The following is a 20,294-nucleotide window of genomic DNA, read 5'->3' on the forward strand; positions in this document are numbered from 1 at the left end:
GGTCCAGTACCAAGTAGCCGTTCGGTCAGTGAGAAATATAATGAGTTAGTAAATATAATACACAGAGGCCAAGATAGATATATCCCTTCATAACCGTTTACAACAAATAATTCAGAACCAAGATGCTTAAACAACAGATTAAAATCCCTCATTGGCCAAAGGAAAGGAATATATAGAAAAATAATAGGTGGAGAGGAACACTTACGTAACTTGTACTTGATTTTAAATAGAGAGGTAAAGAGGGAGATACGGAAAGCAAAGCGAGGTTATGAAAATTAGGTTGCTAGTGATCTGAAAGAAAACCCCAAGAACTTTTATCAAATGTACCGAACGAAAGATAGGATAGGATAGGATCTCTCAGAACAGAATCAGATAACATTACCGGTGAAGATAAAGAAATGTGCTCTGTCCTAGATAAGTATTTCGTATCAGTATTTACCAAGTAAAAATCTAGACCTGGTCCCTCAAACAGCAAATATTTACGATGATAATTCAGACAATATTCTTAGTAACATAATCATTGGTAAGGAGGAAGTATTGTAAAATATTAATAAGCTAAAAACTCAAAAATCGTCAGGTCCGGACGATATATATGTAATAATTAAGGTATACAGGAAACAAAGGAGGAGTTACGTCAGCCACTTATAACGCTGTTTAGTAAGTTCAGCAGAAGTTGCTGAGGCTTGGAAGACAGCGAAAGTTGCGCCCATTTTTAAAAAGGGTGATAAAGCAGCTGCGTCGAATTATCCTCCGATAAGTCTGACGTCAGTACTAACAAAAATGCGAGAGTATTTTGGTAAATAAAATTAGAGAACACTTAGAAAGATTTAATCTCATAAATGAAAGTCAGCAGGGACTTATGTAAGGACGATCCTGCCTCACTAGGCAGGCGTAGCGTAAGGGGAGACTTAATTGGGGTGTTTAAGTGGATGACGGGAATAAATAAGGGAGATATTAACAAGGTACTTAAAGTGAGCATACAGGATAGAACTACAAGTAATGGTTTCAGACTAGGTCAGCTGCGTTTTAGTAAGGATATAGGTAGAAATTGGTTTGACAATAGAGTAGTAGACGAATGGAATAAGCTGCCTAGTGATGTAGTTGCTGGCCCTTCCATTGACAGTTTCAAGCATAGGCCAGATAAGCAGGACAAGTAACGCTTGCATAAAGGAAAAAAAAAACATCTAATAACCATTACTAATTAATTCGTGCTTTCCTTTTCAGGTGTCACCAAATTAGTCTCTTTTCTGCTTTCACACTTTCCTATAAAATGGCCAGGCCAGGTGTTCTGTGCTGCCTGGTTATTCTTCTGACTTTTTCTTGCCGGCTTCGGCTGAATGGTTTGGTGGGTGGGGGAAAGCCTTCTTCTTTGCTATCCTTGTCACATTCTAATAGTTTAGTTACTTCTGTAGCAGCTGCCTAGCATGGGCCAACTGGCCTACTGCAGTTATCCTCTCTTATGTTTACACCACACCACACCACACCACATCACATCACATCACATCATACCACACCACACCACACCACATCACATCATACCACACCACACCACACCACATCACATCATACCACACCATACCACACCACACAACACAACATCATACCACACCACACCATACAACATCATACCACACCACACCATACAACATCATACCACACCACATCATACCACACTACAACACACATCACACCACATCCCACTACACCACACCACACCACAATACAACACAACACAACAGCAAACCACACTACACCACACCACACAACACAACACTACAGCAAACGACACCACAACACACCACGCAATGCAACACACCAAACCACACACCACACCACACCACACCACACCACACTACACCACATCACACCACACCACGCCACATCATACCGCACCACACCACACCACACCATGCCATACAACACAACGCCACACACCACATCATACCACACTACGCTACACCTCATCAAGCTAGACCACACCACAACGCATCACACCACGCCACACCACACCATGCCATGCCATACGCCATACCACACCACTCCACACTATACCACAGCATAGCACAGCACACCACATCATGCTGTACCAAACCACATCACACCACACCACAACACACATCACACCCCACCACAGTACATCACACCACGCTGTACTACACCACATCACACCACACCACACAACATCACATCACACCACACTACACTACGTCACACCACAGCAAACCACAGCAAACAACTCCACACCACAGCACAGCAAACCACACCACACCACACCACAGCACAGCAAACCACACCACACCACACCACAGCAAACCATATAACACACTGCACCGCATCACACCACACCACTCCACATCACACAATACCACATAACACCACGACACACCACATAACACCACACCACACCACCATGGAAAACCAAACCACACCACACCACACCACATCCCACGACATCACACCACCCCACATCACACCACACTGCACCACACCACATCCCACGACATCACACCACCCCACATCACACCACACTGCACCACACCACATCACATCACACTGCACCACACCACATCACATCACACTGCACCACACCACATCACACCACACTGCACCACCCCACATCACACCACACTGCACCACACCACATCACACCACACTGCACCACACCACATCACATCACACTGCACCACACCACATCACATCACACTGCACCACACCACATCACATCACACTGCACCACACCACATCCCACGACATCACACCACCCCACATCACACCACACTGCACCACACCACATCCCACGACATCACACCACCCCACATCACACCACACTGCACCACACCACATCACATCACACTGCACCACACCACATCCCACGACATCACACCACCCCACATCCCACGACATCACACCACCCCACATCACATCACACTGCACCACACCACCAAACCACACCAAACCAAACTACACCACACATCACACCACAGGAAACACCATATCACACAGCACCACATCATATAACATTACACCACACCACACCAAAACAGAACACACCACACCACACCACATGTAGTATGAGAATGGTAGTGTAGGTGTCAATGGTAGTAACGGTAGTACCAGTGGACGGCAATGGTAGTGTAGGTGTCAATGGTAGTAACGGTAGTACCAGTGGACGGCAATGGTAGTGTAGGTGTCAATGGTAGTCATGGTAGTACCAGTGGACGGCAATGGTAGTGTAGGTGTCAATGGTAGTAACGGTAGTACCAGTGGACGGCAATGGTAGTGTAGGTGTCAATGGTAGTAATGGTAGTACCAGTGGACGGCAATGGTAGTGTAGGTGTCAATGGTAGTAATGGTAGTACCAGTGGACGGCAATGGTAGTGGAGGTGTCAATGGTAGTAATGGTAGTACTAGTGGACGGCAATGGTAGTGTAGGTGTCAATGGTAGTCATGGTAGTACCAGTGGACGGCAATGGTAGTGTAGGTGTCAATGGTAGTAATGGTAGTACCAGTGGACCATCACGCCAGCCAATGGTAGTGAGGCTGGCGGCAGGATGTGATGCCGTGGTGCCAATGTAGCGAGTTTGGCGCTGGGTTTAACCAACAATAGCGGTACTTTTTGACCGCTTAACTACAGGACATCATGTAATGTTTTAGTAATTTCAATAAAGTTTTGCCTTATTCCAAAAATGTTATCCATTTTTATCGCTAATTTCCGGAACTTTATGCGTGAACAAAATTGTAGCTGTTAACTTGTTCAGCGGCCTTAGGATATTTAGCCCTGGCCAGCGAGTGATGAGGTGTTAGTGTAACAGTGGCTGTGGTTATGAGAGCAAGTGTGATCTTCTTGGCTACGAACACCATCACGTGAGTTGTTTATTGCTGCAGAGAAGGAGTAATAGTATATGGTGGATCAGTTGGCGGTACACATGTGTGTGTGTGTGTGACAGAGGAGTGGGGCACGTAGAGGGTGATAAGTACTTGTCATGCCAAACCTCGCAGTCCCTCTTCCTTAGCGATTTAGTCATTTTTACACCTGAACAATTGACAGTTGAGAGAATGTTAGAAGTTATGTGTGTAGTGTGAAAGAAAGAGTGTAACTTAAGGCAGATAAGAAGACATGAATAGGGAGGAAGACGGGAAGGCCGTGGCCATTATATTCTACCTTCCTAACGCCTCTTCCTTAGCCATTTATTTATTTGGCATATTACTCCTAAACATTCTCATATATTCGGGTTATGATATATATATATATATATATATATATATATAGATATATATATATATATATATATATATATGAGGGAAGGATGGGCAGTGTAAGGCAGAGGGAGACGTGCAGGGAAGGGCAAATGAGTCATGTGTTGGACGCTGGTAAAGTGACTTGCCAAATGCAAAGCCTCAAACCCCTAGAAAGGTGATAAATGAAATAAAAAATCTATATAAAATCGCCATATAAAATGATAATAATTGGCAATATTCTCAGAATTGTGTACAGATGTGTGTGACAGAAGCAGACTTCTTGACGCTAAATATTGAAAAACTGTCGTTAACTGGAAGGAAATGTCTCGATGTAGAAGAAAAGCGCTGCACTGGCAACAAAGTGTAAAGGATTGAACTGAGGCAATCCTAAGCAATAGTTTTTTATCGTAATATCAGATTTAGGGATGAAACAACGTAACGAGATTTATAATTACACGGAGAAAGTGCGTTTGGTGTTTGTTTAAAGAATGACTTGTGGCTGCAGCAACAAATGCAGTATTGACATTTTTCATTCGGGTTGTGTCTAGCGATTTTAATAACTAACAATTCCACAATCTTTTTTTCTATCTCCCCCCGTTTTTTTTTTTTTTTTTTTTACCCGACAAGCAGGTTATGGTTAATTCACCCAGTTTAGCTGATTTTTTCTTTCTACTATCGAAGCAAATTTAGCAGATTTCCATAATTTTCCTTTGACAACACTGCCTGTACTAGTTACTATGTTGCTAAGTCTACAGAAGATAGATAGATAGATGAATGTGGCTGAGGGTGTTGCCTGGAATTAGAGAGAGAGAGAGAGAGAGAGAGAGAGCAAAGGAGGCATTTAGGGAAGCGGGCAGATAGGGATGCATCCAGACAGGCAGGCTTCAGGGAGTTAGGCAGACAGCAGGCAGACGGGAAAGAGAGGAGTGATTCAGCATTTACACGTGATATGTTAGAATACATTACTACACCAAAACACACAGCGAAATACAACACACAAAACCACAACACTCCACATAAAACTATACCACACCATACCACAAGACCACAGCACACCACACATGGCCTCACCAAACCATACCACACATGCCCACATCACACCACACCATACATGGCCACAACAAACATACCACACATGCCCACACCACAGCACACCATAATGGCCACAACAAACTATACCACACATGCCCACACCATACCATACCATACATGCTCACACCACACCATACCACACATGCCCACACCACACCATACCACACATGGCCTCACCAGACATACCACACATGCCCACACCACACCACACCATACATGCCCACAACAAACCATACCACACATGCCCACACCACACCACACCATACATGCCCACAACAAACCATACCACACATGCCCACACCACACCACACCATACATGGCCACACCACACCACACCACACATGGCCTCACCAAACCATACCACACATGCCCACACCACACCACACCACACATGGCCTCACCAAACCATACCACACATGCCCACACCACACCATACATGCCCACACCACACCACACCATACATGGCCACAACAAACCATACCACACATGTCCACGCCACACCACACCACACATGATTGCAAGCACAATATATAAGGAGGTGATGGCAGTGAAGGCCTTAATACAGGGATGGAACTTATAATGAGTAACTTAAACTAATGGAAGAATTTACTCTTGTTATATTTTACCAGGTCACCAGTCACTACAGAGTCAACAGTGCCACTACTACAAATATGGTGAGTACACTGTTACCCTGCTGACAGTACATGGCTTGTGCTTTGTGTATTTGAGGCAATGAGAAGCACACACACACACACACACACACACACACACACACACACACACTATGCTGTACTATACAAAGGAGGTTGTCACATTCAGGACTAGTGTACAAAGGTTCTTAATTCATATGTTGTTGGACATACAGTTTGTGGATAAAAAGATCAATATTCACTACTGTACTGTCTCTCACTATTAATATTAGTGTTACTGTACATGTTACAGTACAATAGCATATTCTGTTATGGCATGTTCACCATACTGTTATCACGCCACCACTTGTACAGTATGGACGTCAGTTATATAAAGCTTATGTTATTGCTTTCTTAGCATCAGTGAGTTATGAATATTAAAACTGCCTTTTAGGTTGTAAGGTCAGCAATGTCCATCATGTGCTACTTGTAAGCAATCAATGTTATTGTTGTTGCACAGGACAATCCTGAGGAGTGCAGTGTGTGCTGCATCACCTATGATGAGAGTGAGCGTCGGCCACGCAATCTGCCATGTGGCCACACCTTTTGTTCGTCCTGCATCTTACAACTGACCACAGCCAACCAGCTGACCTGCCCTGACTGCCGTGCCAGCCACCCCGCCACCTCACTGGATAATTTCCCAGTAAGCTATGCAATGGAGGCTTTTGTCAAAAAGTTTAAGAATGTACAGCTGGTACAGACAGCAGGAGCAGCTGGTGAAATGCCAAGTGTAAAACCTGCAGCAGAAAAACAAATGGCAGTCAAAACAAAGGATGGCACAACCCAGAAGAGGCCCAGTGGGATGAGCAGGAAGCTTTGGTCCCTGCTGGGGGAGCACGAGAGCAGCATGAGGAGCCAGGTACCTGGCTGCCAAGACACCCAGTCCCAGCTGGACCAGTACGAGACCTGGCTGCCCGACAGGAGAGAACAAATCCTCCAGCTGAGGAAAACGGTGGAGGAATTCACACACGACATGGCCACGGTTGAGACACTGATAGAGGAGGAGGTGGCCAGAGTGGTGGCCCTGAAGCAAGAAGGAGAGGAAGGAGTGAAGCAGCTGGAGGCCAGACTGGAGTGTCTGCAGAATGCCAACACAGCACAGGAGGCCGTCATAGCCATTAACCACGCTGACCAATGCAGTGTGGAGGTTGAAGACTGGAGGCAGAAGTGCCAAGAACAGTTCCCTGATGTCAACATTGTCACCACCAGCATGAAGGTAGGCAGCCACTCCCTTCTACTTGTACCACCAGGCCTCTGTAGTAACATGAGCACACTTACACTGACATATAAACTTGTGATGTGTGAAGTGTACATTAGCTCATAGTTGCCAGAGCCTCCTGCATTAATGTTTGTGTTAGTATGGACAGGTGCGTGAGGCCATCAGGACGGCTCTGGATACACTGGCAGCGGAGACTGATGCCACACACACCCCCGCCCTTCCACCACACCCAGACCCGGCCTCCACCATCATGGACAAGATCAACACCATCACAAAGATGCCACAGCAAATAACAGTAAGTTACCTGCTACTGTCTTGTGCTTCCCCACCAGTATTGCCTCTAAGTATTAATATATTGCCAGTTTCCATAAGAATGCACTGTTAGTGTCCCATGTAGAGGCGGTGGCTCAATCGGTAGAGAGGTAGCCTGTAGTCCTAACAGACCCAGGTTCAAATTCCCCTGGAGGAGGGAACAGTTTAAGGATTTGAATTTCATAAAACAGACTTTACTGATCTACCAGAGAACCCGCCGACAGGTCGTAAAAATACCCCCACTAATAGCAATAGACCAGTTCTGCATGAGACAGCCCTAGCATGTATTAAATATGGACGGTGGGTGTTGGCGCCGAAGTGGTGACATGTAGAGGTGTATGGTATGAAGGAGGACTACCGGGCCTTGGGAGCAGGCTGTGAAGCCTATGCCCAGAGTCGGACACACACACACACACACACACACACACACACACACATATATATATATATATATATATATATATATATATATATATATATATATATATATATATATATATATATACTGAGGAAACTTAATGTACAAGTAGTATTCAAATATGAGAACACCATCAAAAAAACCCTCATCAAGAACAGCCCTTTCAGTAATTCAGGCGTTGTGTACAAAATCCCGTGTAAAAGCTGTAACAAATTTTACATAGGACAATCTGGAAAAGATTTGGAAACTAGAATCTCACAACATAAATACAGTATAAGGACAGCCCAACAGAGTAGTGGTTTATTTCAGCACACAGCATCCAGTGATCACCATATTGACTGGACAGGCTCCAAGATTCTAGCAAGATCAAAAAGCTTAGATGAAAGAAATGTAATAGAATCTTGTCTAATTTCTGGCACATGTGAAAAGAATGTAAACATGAGCTATGGTCATTTTAAGTGTGATAAATTGTTAACTGAATTAATTTTAAAGCAGTATCCCCCAGACTAACACGTGATTGTTCCCTGTCATCTCCGGGTAGTGTAGTCACACCTGTGTGGGACACACCAAGCATTAATCCTCTAGGTCTTAAGCAACAGTATTTATCCCCTCCTCTTCCTCCTCCCTCCTCCCTCTCCCCTTTCCCCTTCCTCTCCTCCTTCCCCCTTCCCCCTTCCTCCCCCTCCCCTTTCCTCCCCTCCTACTCCCTCCTCCTTTGTCACGTGCATCCATAAGGAAGAAAAAAAAGAAAGGTACTTATTGTTCTGTGCATCATCCATTTTTAGATTCAGGTCATCCTTTGTTGTGTGCCACTCCCTGCTGCAGGTGACCATAAGTTAAGCCGCAGGTAAAAAAATTCAGATCATCCTTTGTTCTGTGTGCCACTCCCTGCTGCAGGTGTGCATAAAAGACCTCTACTCTTTACGTTTCTGTCTCACTTTGTCTGAAGATGTAATATACGAAAGTACTCACTGTCGCTCCTTTCATTTCTCCTGTGGTTATTTTGCATACATATCTTCACGGTGAAGTGAAGTCTCTGCATATATATATATATATATATATATATATGGATGCTGTTCACATATACTAATGTACTGCCCACAGGTTGAGAACCTCCTGGGGATGAGTCAGCGCATGAAGATGCTGCTGCAGGATTTGCGCATCAAGACGCTGGTGGAGGATGGCCTGGTATTTGCCGTCCAAGAAGACCAAGGTGGCATCCGGTCCTCCAGGATAACCCTAGAAAATGACCAGATATCCATGCACTGCCTTCAGGATCAGCCGCCACCCCCCCACGCCCACACACTGCAGGTAACTCCACCACTGTGACATGTACCATCAACTCTTACCTGTTTGAGTCATACTCCATGACAGCCACACATGCTACTGATTTTTATCTCGCCTGTGTTATACTGTGCCCAGCTGCATGTTTCCTATGCACGTCAAACCACTGACTCACTCCCTCATCATCGCTTTTGTACTCCATTCAACTTTTCTTCACCAGCGTTTATGTCATCACCAAACTCTTCTTCCTTAATGCATTTCACCTTCGTTTTATGTTGCACAACAGCCTGTTTGTTCTTCAGCATCAGTAGACTTGAAATGCTTCAGTATTTGCAGTGTTTACGTAACATCCTGTTTGTTCTTCAGCATCAGTAGACTTGAAATGCTTCAGTGTTTGCGGTGTTTATCATTGAGCTTCATCACAATAGTCTGTAATGGCAGTGTCATTCTGTAGTTCAAAGCAGTTATTGGTTGTGACCTCATTCACGTTGTTAAGTAATACCCCATTTATCCAAATGATTCATAACCCAGACGCTGTTATCTGGCTGTATTTAACCATTATATGTACATTTTTCCATTTTATCCAGATAAAATGCTTGCATCCAGGTGGAAATTATGGCTGCAAGAACATTTTTGCTGGGTTGGATGGGAATAGCCCAGAGGTGCCACGCTGTCTGGCTGGGTAGTTCACCCAGTGACCACTAGAGACCCCCTCGGCCCTTCCCAGTTCCCACACGTTGACCGTGTAGTGAACAGCTCCTCTTGCATAGTTGTTAAGGTAGCACACGTGGTGGCTTTTGTGGTTGTTCTCTACCTGCTTCAGGCCTTGCTATTCCTTGCATGCCTCTTCCTAGGATGTGTAATGATGGCCCCTCCACCACAGAAAAGGAAGAGGGTAGTGATGACTTTGGAGAAAAAGCAAGAGATCCTCGGTAAGATTGATGCGGGATGGTTAACTCCCAGCATCTTAAAGAAGTACGACCTGGTTCGCTGAACCCTGTATGACATCAGGAAATCCCGTGACAAACTAACCCAGTACACAGCAGACTTTGGCAAGAGCAACAGACGCAGTGCCATACGGAAGGCTATGGGCATCACCAGCATGCCAGTGTCAACCATTCGACATTGATCTGGTACTGCCAGCAACGGGCTGCAGGAGTGCAAGTGCGTGGTACCAAGTCGAAAGGCGCTGTTGGGAAGATTGCCCACCTTCACAATGTTCCTGACTTCAAGGCATCTGAAGGTTGAAAGTTCAGGGTCAAGCTTCAACATGGCCTTACAAATCGTACAACCAGTGGCAAAGCTGTTGACGCCAGTGAGGAGGGGGTAGAGGAATTTCATCAGATACTGTTACTGTAGGCATGATTGAGGAGGGTCTCGCTCCCGGTCAGGTCTATAACACTGACAAAACTGGCCTCTTCTACCACTCAGTGCCTACAAACACTCTGGTATATGAGCAGGAGAAGCATGTACCTGACCACAAGTTGTCTAAGCAACGGGTATCTGTTTTACACTGTGCCGGTGCTAACAGGATGCACTGGCTGACGCCCGTTATTGTTGGTCAGGCACAGCAGCCCCATTGCCTTTGTGGGCTGATGGATGTCCTTCCTGTTGTGTGGTACCATTCTGTGAAGGCCTGGTTTACCTCCAAGATCTTCACAGATTGGTTCAACAGGCATTTTGTCAAGGAGGTCATCCGTTATCAAACAAAGGAACTTGGAATCCCTTGTGACCAGGTAAAGGCTCTTCTACTGGACAATGTTCCCATGCATCCCTCCCAGAAGGAATTGGTTGCAGATGATGGTCACATTAGGTGCTTGTTTTTACCACCTAATACCACTGCTCTGATGATTGACCAGGCTGTTACCGTGGCCACGAAGAGGCTGTAGCGATGGAGATTCATGGACGAGGTGATGGTTGTTCTTGAGGACGAGGACAAGCAGAGTCAAGGGGCTGGACACACGAGGGCAGAGGGCACTGGAAAACATGCGGTGCTACAGCCTTAAGTCTGCAGTGTTCAGCTGAGCAAGTGCATGGAAGGAAGTCTCTGTGAAAACCCTAGAAAGTGGTTGGTCTTGTCTCCCTCAGGGACACGAGAGCAGACACGACTTTCTGGGCTTTGACAAGGATGACTTCCACACTCGGCTTTGTAACGCAGGCGAGGCTGTGGATGTTGATGACGTGTGGGAGTGGTTAGATGAGGACGGGGGCAATTCCGGCTTTCAGGTTATGTCTGATGTCGAGACTGCCACTTCTGTTGTTGCTGCCTGACCAGAAGACAGTGACACGAATGACAAGGATGACCCAGAGAACTACATTATTCCAGCCATCCCCCACCTGAGCACATTATGGGCACATCTTGAGCAGGTGCATGAGTATGCTGAGCACCTGGAATGTGACAGAGAGATGGTGCCTTTTCACCTTGTGGAGGATCGGCGTTCTGTGTGGCAGAGAGTCATCCGACACCTGAATCATCGCTCTTATTGCCAGTTCATGATCGACTCCATTTTCAGGCCTCTGACCTCTGCCCAGTCCACCTCTGTTCTGCCACCATCACAGCGTCAAACCACACCTTCAGCAACGGAACCAGAACCCAGCACATCGTCAGCCATTGTGTCTCCCCTGGACGTGAGTTTGCAGTTGTTTTCTGAGTTACCTGAAGTTGGCAGTCCATCACCACATACCACAGTCGCTCCCCTGGACCAACTGCCGAAGTTCCTTGTTGACTCTGACTGCAACTAAGGTCATCAGGATGTACAGTGCAGTGCATCTTGGTACAGTGCAGTGCATCAGGGTACGCCACTAGACCACATTGGATGTACAGTGTAGTGCAACAGAATTGCCAGTTGCAGTGCAACAGAGTCAAGGAGCTAGTGGGTTATTCAGCACGACACCCTGCCAGGAATCGTGGGTGTTCACATTGATTTTATTCTAGCTTACTGTACTGTACCATGATTGATTCTGTTTTACAACGATGTTATTCCATTCTACCATTATGTTTTGTGTGCCCATTGCATTTTTCTTGTATAACCGTTTTTTTCATGCTTTTTTCATGTCACTGAAGGGTATGGCCCTGCAGTGGTGATTGCTTGTGTGTGGTTGATGGGTTTACCTAACCTTGGTAATTGCTTGGCTGTGGTTTATAGGTCTGCTTGACCAGACAGAGTAGTGTTAAACACCAGGAACAAGTGTTGTACGAGGTACTGTAGTGGCCATTTACACTGACTTTCAAAGTTAGGTTATGTGTGAAGGGGGGCCAGGGGAGAAGACCATTATCCGGACGGATCCATTTTGTGGACATGCCTTTGGCTGTATTACGTCGGATAATCGAGGGATTACTGTACTTCCATCAGTGAAATGTGGCAGGAAATTCAGCCACAAGTATACACATGGTGGTGCGGTTGATAGAGCACTGGACTCCCAATTCAAGTGCCCTGAGTTTGAGCCCCACTCAGACGGCACTGCTTGTGTGGGTGAGGTGAGCTCTCCCTTGTCAAGTGTAGCTCAAAGCACACTGTGGTGCAAGACCCACAAGGGTTTGAAACTCAGTGGGGTAAAGATTAGACGGAGTGTCCCACTGTGCCTACGCCTCACTCCAGCCTGGGTGAGGCTTGGCGGTATGGTGGTGCTCCTCAGCAGCAGTCAGGGTCAGCCTGTTGACCCCCTTAGGTTAGCATAGTACATTAACCACCTGTGTATTTTATGCCACTGACTGCCATGAATAAATAAACTGAAAATTATTAAAGTACCTGCACAGATTCAGTGTTACACATCTTAATGGCATTAGTTTTTGTGCCCAGCAGCTGGAAGAAGTTTTGTTGTGTTTATCGAATGGTTCCCTGTAACCCAGTAAACCATTTACAGTGCTGGGTGGTAACCATATTACCACACCATGGGGTCAAGTGCAGCCAAATATAGTGCCCGTTAAATGGGTGGATGCAAATGTGGCATCCACCCATAAACCAAACCACACTTTTCCCAGTGTCTGGCTGTGGTGAGGCACTGTCAGCCACAAGTGAACACAAGTACACTGGATGTGATAACCCTGCAGGGGTGGTTACTTGCCTGTGGTTGATGGGTCTGACCAGAAAGACTGGGGCTGATCCCACAACAACCTGTCAGTGTACACAAAGCATCAGCTGTACCATGAACAACCTCAGTGGGGACTGAACAACCTCAATGAGGACTGAACAACATCAGTGGGGACTGAACAACATCAGTGGGGACTGAACAACCTCAGTGGGCACTGAACAACCTCAGTGGGCACTGGACAACCTCAGTGGGCACTGAACAACCTCAGTGGGCACTGGACAACCTCAGTGGGCACTGAACAACCTCAGTGGGTATTTTTTGTACAAGTATGGAGTCATTTGCTTTGATCAGTTCTGGCGCCAACCCTATTTCTGGTTCATATTAATGATCTCTTATCTGTCACTCACAATCCCGTTCACTCATATGCAGATGACTCAACACTACATAGTTCATTCACACTCAGACATCCATTTACAAAGTCTAATATCTCTACCTCTCAACTCAGTACAGCCATCTCCATAAATCAAGATCTAGCTACAATCAGTGAATGGGTACAAAACAACCTTGTCTCTTTTAATGCTAGTAAAATTAAATATATACAGTTTACTAATAGACAGATATTGCCAGATTCGTACATTACGTTCAGTGCTACTAATATTCCCATCTCCAAAAGTATTGAAATTCTTGGTGTCTCACTTAACAGTGCCCTCAGCTGGACCTCTCATGTCAGATCACTTGCTAAAACCGCCTCAAAGAAACTTGGATTATTGTACAGAGTCCGTAACTTCTTCACCGATGAGCAGTTAGCTATAATTTACAAGATTCATGTGCACTCTCAGCTTGAATATTGCTCACCCTTGTGGAATGGTTGTGGAGAGGTTGCATTAAGACAACTAGACAAAATTCAGAACAAAGCTGTTGGAATCATGAACAACCCTGCCATTACATATAAACTACCTCCCCTGCAAGTAAGGAGGAATGTTGCCTCCCTTGCATTATTTTACAGATATTTTTTTGGCAAATGCTCAGACGAAGTTGCGTCCATGGTGCCACCTCTCCATGCCTTCCCTCGTGCTACACGGGCATCTGGTAGCGCTCATGACTGGAATGTCACTCAGCCATATTGCAGAACTTCTGCCTATCAGAATTCTTTCATTCCCTGAACTGCATCTCTCTGGAACTCGCTTCCCCAGAGTTGTTTTCCTCCAAATTTCAACCCACAGCTGTTCAAGTCTAACTGTTACAGATATTTTATGAACAGAGGACACCAGTAATCTGGTGTATGGATTTTTTTTTTCCCCATTTGTTTTTCCTTCCTCCGTTCTGTTATTTAAAAAAAAAAAAAATTAGAGGAAGACTGCAGCCCAGCACCTCAGACCAACTTTATGGGGCCAGGAAAGGCTTGTCATATACTATCTCCATTGTTCACCCTTAAATTAACTTGGGTTTTGAGGTGATAAAGCTTCTTTTCAAAGCAACGTGTCAATTATAGTAAAAAGAAAGTTGGTCTTACCTTGAAGGCTGACTTACACTGCTGACGACAGCAGTTACATCAAGCTGTTTGCCACTCGTTGTCCACACCTTTGCTCCTCGTTCAACTTCTCATTATCGGCCACGCTGAAAGAGGTGAAGGTCTTCACCTCTTTCAGCGTCTTTACTCCAAGCATTTTCAGCGTCAGTATATTGCCATAGCCTCAGAATATATATATATATATATATATATATATATATATATATATATATATATATATACATCAGTTTGTGAGAGACTGACGAGGAGAGTATGTGAGTGAGGTGCAGGGGGAGAAGCTGAGGATGAGATGGAGGGATGGAGTATAGAGAGGGGGTGTAAGCTGGGGGGAGGGCAATGCAATGGCGGCAGACAGGGAGAAGATGGTGATTTGTTTGTGGCCACCCCTTACGGGATCAAGGCGTCTGGCAGTAGGTAAGCCAAACATTGGATACTACCAATATTACTATACTCTTTTCACTCTAACTTGGCCAAGATTTTCACAGTTTTTCAGCTTGTTTCTTAGTTCAGTGGCAGAATGAGACAATGCTATGGCCCTACATCCTTTCCCTAGCACTTCTTTGTGACTAGCATCATAAAAAGACAATACTATGGCTCTACATCCTTTCCATAGCACTTCTTTGTGACTAGCATCTTAAAACGACAATACTATGGCTCTACATCCTTTCCATAGCACTTCTTTGTGGCTAGCATCTTAAAACGACAATACTATGACTCTACATCCGTTCCATAGCACTTCTTTGTGACTAGCATCTTAAAAAGACAATACTATGGCTCTTCATCCTTTCCATAGCACTTCTTTGTGACTAGCATCATAGAAAGACAATGCTATGGTTCTACATCCTTTCCACAGCACATCTTTGTGACTAGCATCTTAAAAAGACAGTACTATGGTTCTACATCCTTTCCACAGCACATCTTTGTGACTAGCATCTTAAAAAGACAGTACTATGGCTCTACATCCTTTCCACAGCACTTCTTTGTGGCTAGCATCATCCTTCACCATCGTCATCGTCATCATCATCATCATCATCATCATCATCATCATTGGGACCTCCTTTCCCACCTTAGGGCAGGGTGAGGAGTAGCAATCTCCAGACAGCCCAAATTTGGCCAGACCAATGGGCCTCGCTTCCATTCGCTCATCATTCAGGCCCCCGGAATCCCGGCTCTATCTGATACCCCCAAAACATTCAATACGTTCTGTAGCTTCACATAAACATATCGGATTGAGTCAATCCGGATGCTGCCACGTTATAAAGGGTTGCCAAATTCCTGATCATGCACTTCTCCTCACAACATTCATCCAGCCAGCTCGATCTCTTGTCAGTCCCTAGCCTCAACGACTTCCAAACCTCTCATCCTCACACACTCATCCACCATATCTCTCCACCTTCTCCTTGACCTACCTTGCCTCCTCCCTTCTTCAAATTCGCTCAGATATACCTTCTTCACCACTCTATTGTTATCCATTCTCTCCACATGCCCATATCATCTCAGTACACTCTCTTCGATTCTGGTGTCCACCGACTTCCTCACTCCGCAACTTCCATGAATCACATTATTTCGTATCCTTTCCACCCTCTGTACACCACATACATTCCTCAGCAGTCCCATCTCCACTGCTGTCTTCTTGACTTTTCATTTGCATGCCACACCACAGTCGTACATCCATATGTTAAATTTGGCACTAACACTCCATGTAAGCCCCGTGCAGTTGCAACACCCAAGCCTCTGTTTCTTATCAAGGCCTTCATTGCACCAGCTACTTTCCTTCCTTGTGTCACTCTACTTTCCACTTCTTTTGCACATTTTCCTCTCTTTTCTATCACTGTACCCAAGTATTTGAACTCTCTCACCAATTCCAGTCTCTCTCCATTCACTGTAACATCACACTGGGAGTCGCCTTCTCTCTCAGTAACCATCACTTTACTCTTTTCTACATTTACTCTCAAGGCACGACGCTTACAGACATCAGCAAAACTCAGCACTGGCCTACCAAGTTCTTGTCCGGTACATGCAAGCAGTACTGCATCATCAGCATACAACAAATATGAGATATTCCATCCATCACCATTCATTACCAACGCCATCCCTCTCTCCATTACTCTTGTTTTTACTTCTCTCATCACCCTATCCATATATATATATATATATATATATATATATATATATATATTTAACAACCATGGGTATATCATACATCCTTGTCGCACACCCACGCCGATCGTGAACCATTCACTTAGATGCCCATTTACCCTTAAACACTCCTCACCACCATCATAAAACTCTTAACAGCACCTAGCAGCTTACCATCTACACCATACATGCGCAAAACCTTCCACAATGCTTCTCTGTCTACTTTGTCGTATGCTTTTTTCAGATCCTAGAATGCCATAAACACCTTATAATCCTTCTCACAAGCCTTCTCCTCTATCTGTCTCACTGCAAATATTTGATCCACAAGTCTCCTTCCACCCTGTTCATCACCCACAAGGACTTTTGATATCTCTCTTACTTTCTCTATAATAATTCTTCCATATACCTTCCCTACCACACTCAGTAAGCTTATGCCACGATAATTCTTGCACTCACTTCGCTCACCTTTATTTTTGTACAGGGGTACAATCACAGCCTTTTTCCACTCTGCAGGCACAGTTTCACTCATCCATGCCTTCTTACATATCTCCAACAAGCACTTCATTCCACTCTCTCCACTACACTTAAGCATCTTTGCATACACCTCATCAACCCAGCTGCTTTCCCATTTTTCAGCCACTTCACAGCACTCTTCACCTGTGCGAATGTCACGTCTCCTGGCACTGCATTCCTTCTCTGCACACCCCCAAAACCAATCATGTTTACAGCCGTTACACAACTGCCAATTTTAGGCCAGGTTAGAGTAAAATGAGTCTAGTTTAAGAGGTTCCTAGCACATCCTCTGTAGCTATTTAACCTAGTGCTTCTTTGTTACTTATCATATTTTACTTTAAATTGACTAAGAGTGTTAAAACCTGAATAAAAATATGGCAGGGATAAGGCACTGAATAAGGAGGCTGCCAGAGATCGAGCAGCGTGGAAATCCACCATTAGGTGACCAAGGCCAACGCATGCATGTTGAAGCCTTTATAAATGATACAGTACTGAGAGTGTGACATCAGGGGTAAGGGAGTGAACAGGAAGACTGCCAGAGAATGAGCGGCGTGTAGAGGCGCCATTAGGTGACCAAGGCTGAGGCATTGCTGATGGAGCCTTTATAAACAATACAAAGTGTGTACATTCAGTAGTAATGCTAAGTCAGTCCACTTCTACACCAAAGTACAGTACATGCTTGGCTGTCATCAACCCTGGCAGGTACTTGCATCAGTCAAATGTAGCTAAACACTTGGTAACTACACACTTATCACGGAAAAGACATTCACCCACAGGTATACAGTACAGGCCAAGAAGCACGGCTAAATTACACCACCATTTTTTTATTGACCTGGGAGGAGGGCAGCGAAATGGCAGGGGATAGGGTGACATGGAGGCGATTTGTTTGGGGTGTGAGCTGGGGGGAGGGCAGCGAACTGGCAGAGGATAGGGTGACTTGGAGGCGATTTGTTTGGGGTGTGAGCTGGTGGGAAGGGCTACGAAATGGCAGGGGATGGGGTGACTTGGAGGCGATTTGTTTGGGGTGTGAGCTGGGGGGAGGACAGCGAAATGGCAGAGGATAGGGTGACTTGGAGGCGATTTGTTTGGGGTGTGAGCTGGGGGGAAGGGCAGCGAAACGGCAGGGGATAGGGTGACATGGAGGTAATTTGTTTGTGGCCACCCGTTACAGGATTAAGGCGTTTGGCAATAGATTAACAGACAGATAGATAAACTTGTCGTCATCATACCAACTTTACTCAGTTTTTTACCCATAAAATGAACTTGAGTTTTGAGGTAACAAGAGTCCTATTTAGCAATGTGTCAAAGAGAAAGTTAAGTCTCACCTTGGAGGATGTCAAGTACACGTATGATGGCAGCAGCTACATCACCTTGGAGGATGTCAAGTACACGTATGATGGCAGCAGCTACATCACCTTGGAGGATGTCAAGTACACGTATGATGGCAGCAGCTACGTCACCTTGGAGGATGTCAAGTACACGTATGATGGCAGCAGCTACATCACCTTGGAGGATGTCAAGTACACGTATGATGGCAGCAGCTACATCAGGTTTCATACGCGTTGGCCACATCTTTGCTCCACCTCGTTCAACTTCTATCACCTTGTTCAACTTCTCTATCATCCATCTTCACCTCTTTCAAACTCAGTACTACAACTGTCTTCTGTTTCTCCTCCATATCAGTCTTGGCAAAGCCTGAAAATAATAATAACAACAATTTTGTCCAAGGCAATTGATGGCTGCTCTAAATGGCTGTACTTTTTGATGGTAAATCCAAATATGAAATCAGAGTTTTCCTCTCAGGCGTAGTGTTCTTGTGACGCCACGTGTGCTGTGGCACACCTAATGTCTGACTTGGCTCGTATCTCTGACTGGGGTAAAGATAATCTTGTTTTTAATGCATCAAAGACTCAGTTTTTACACCTATCAACCCGACAAAATCTTCTGCAGGAGTACCCACTAATGTTTAATAATATCCAGCTCAATCCTGCATCATCCTTGAACATGCTTGGGGTTTCATTCACTCGGGACTTTTCTTGGAAAGATCATATTACATCTCTGGTAAAATTTGCTTCCAAGAGATTAGGTGTGCTAAGCCGACCCCGTACCTTCTTTGCACCTGCACAGTTGTTGACTTTATGCAGGGGTTTTATTCACCCCTGTGTAGAGTACAACTCTCATGTGTGGGGAGGCTCCCTACATACAGCTCTTCTCAATAGGGTGGAGTCAAAGGCTTTTCATTTCATTAACTCTCCTCTTACTGGCTCCCTTCAACCTCTGTCTCTTCGCCGCACTGTTGCATCTTTATCTCTTTTCTATCGCTACTTCAATGGTCACTGCTACTCTTACTGGCTTCCTTCAACCTCTGTCTCTTCGCCGCACTGTTGCCTCTTTGTCTCTTTTCTATCACTACTTCAATGGTCACTGCTCCTCTGAACTGTCTGCTTGCATCCCTCCACCTCAACGACGGGCGCGTAGCACCCGTCTAGCAGCAAACTCTCATCCCTTTTCTGTCCAACTCTCTAATGCAAGAGTTAACCGTTATTCCCAGTCCTTCATTTATGCAACAGGTCAGCTCTGGAACTGTCTCACTTTGTCTTCCTACTTCCGATGATCTGTTTTTCAAACACACAGTGGAAGGTGATGGTGACCATCATCCACTCACTTGATGTAGTGCTGCCAACTTCTTCCTTAACCTATATCATTCTTTTTCTGTGCCTGTCCTCCTCTCTTCCTATTTCTCACCATCATCCACTCACTTGATGTAGTGCTGCCTACTTCTTCCTTAGCCTTTATCATTCTTTTTCTGTCTGCCCTCGTCTCTTC

General features: G+C 45.1%; 1 protein-coding gene across 1 annotated transcript in view; it reads left to right on the top strand.

The window, feature by feature from the left end:
- LOC145394540 (uncharacterized) overlaps nucleotides 1-20,294 on the top strand; it is a 91,315-nt gene that overhangs the window by 66,725 nt on the left and 4,296 nt on the right. The window contains exon 7 of the mRNA XM_080268375.1: nucleotides 9,074-9,280. Coding sequence (XP_080124501.1) covers nucleotides 9,074-9,280 — 207 coding nt within the window. The remainder of the gene's footprint in view (nucleotides 1-9,073; nucleotides 9,281-20,294) is intronic.

The sequence above is a fragment of the Coenobita brevimanus genome, chromosome 27 (assembly GCF_032717465.1).
Source record: "Coenobita brevimanus isolate Jiangsu-jjx chromosome 27, ASM3271746v2, whole genome shotgun sequence".
In the NCBI taxonomy this organism is placed as follows: Eukaryota; Metazoa; Arthropoda; class Malacostraca; order Decapoda; family Coenobitidae; genus Coenobita; species Coenobita brevimanus.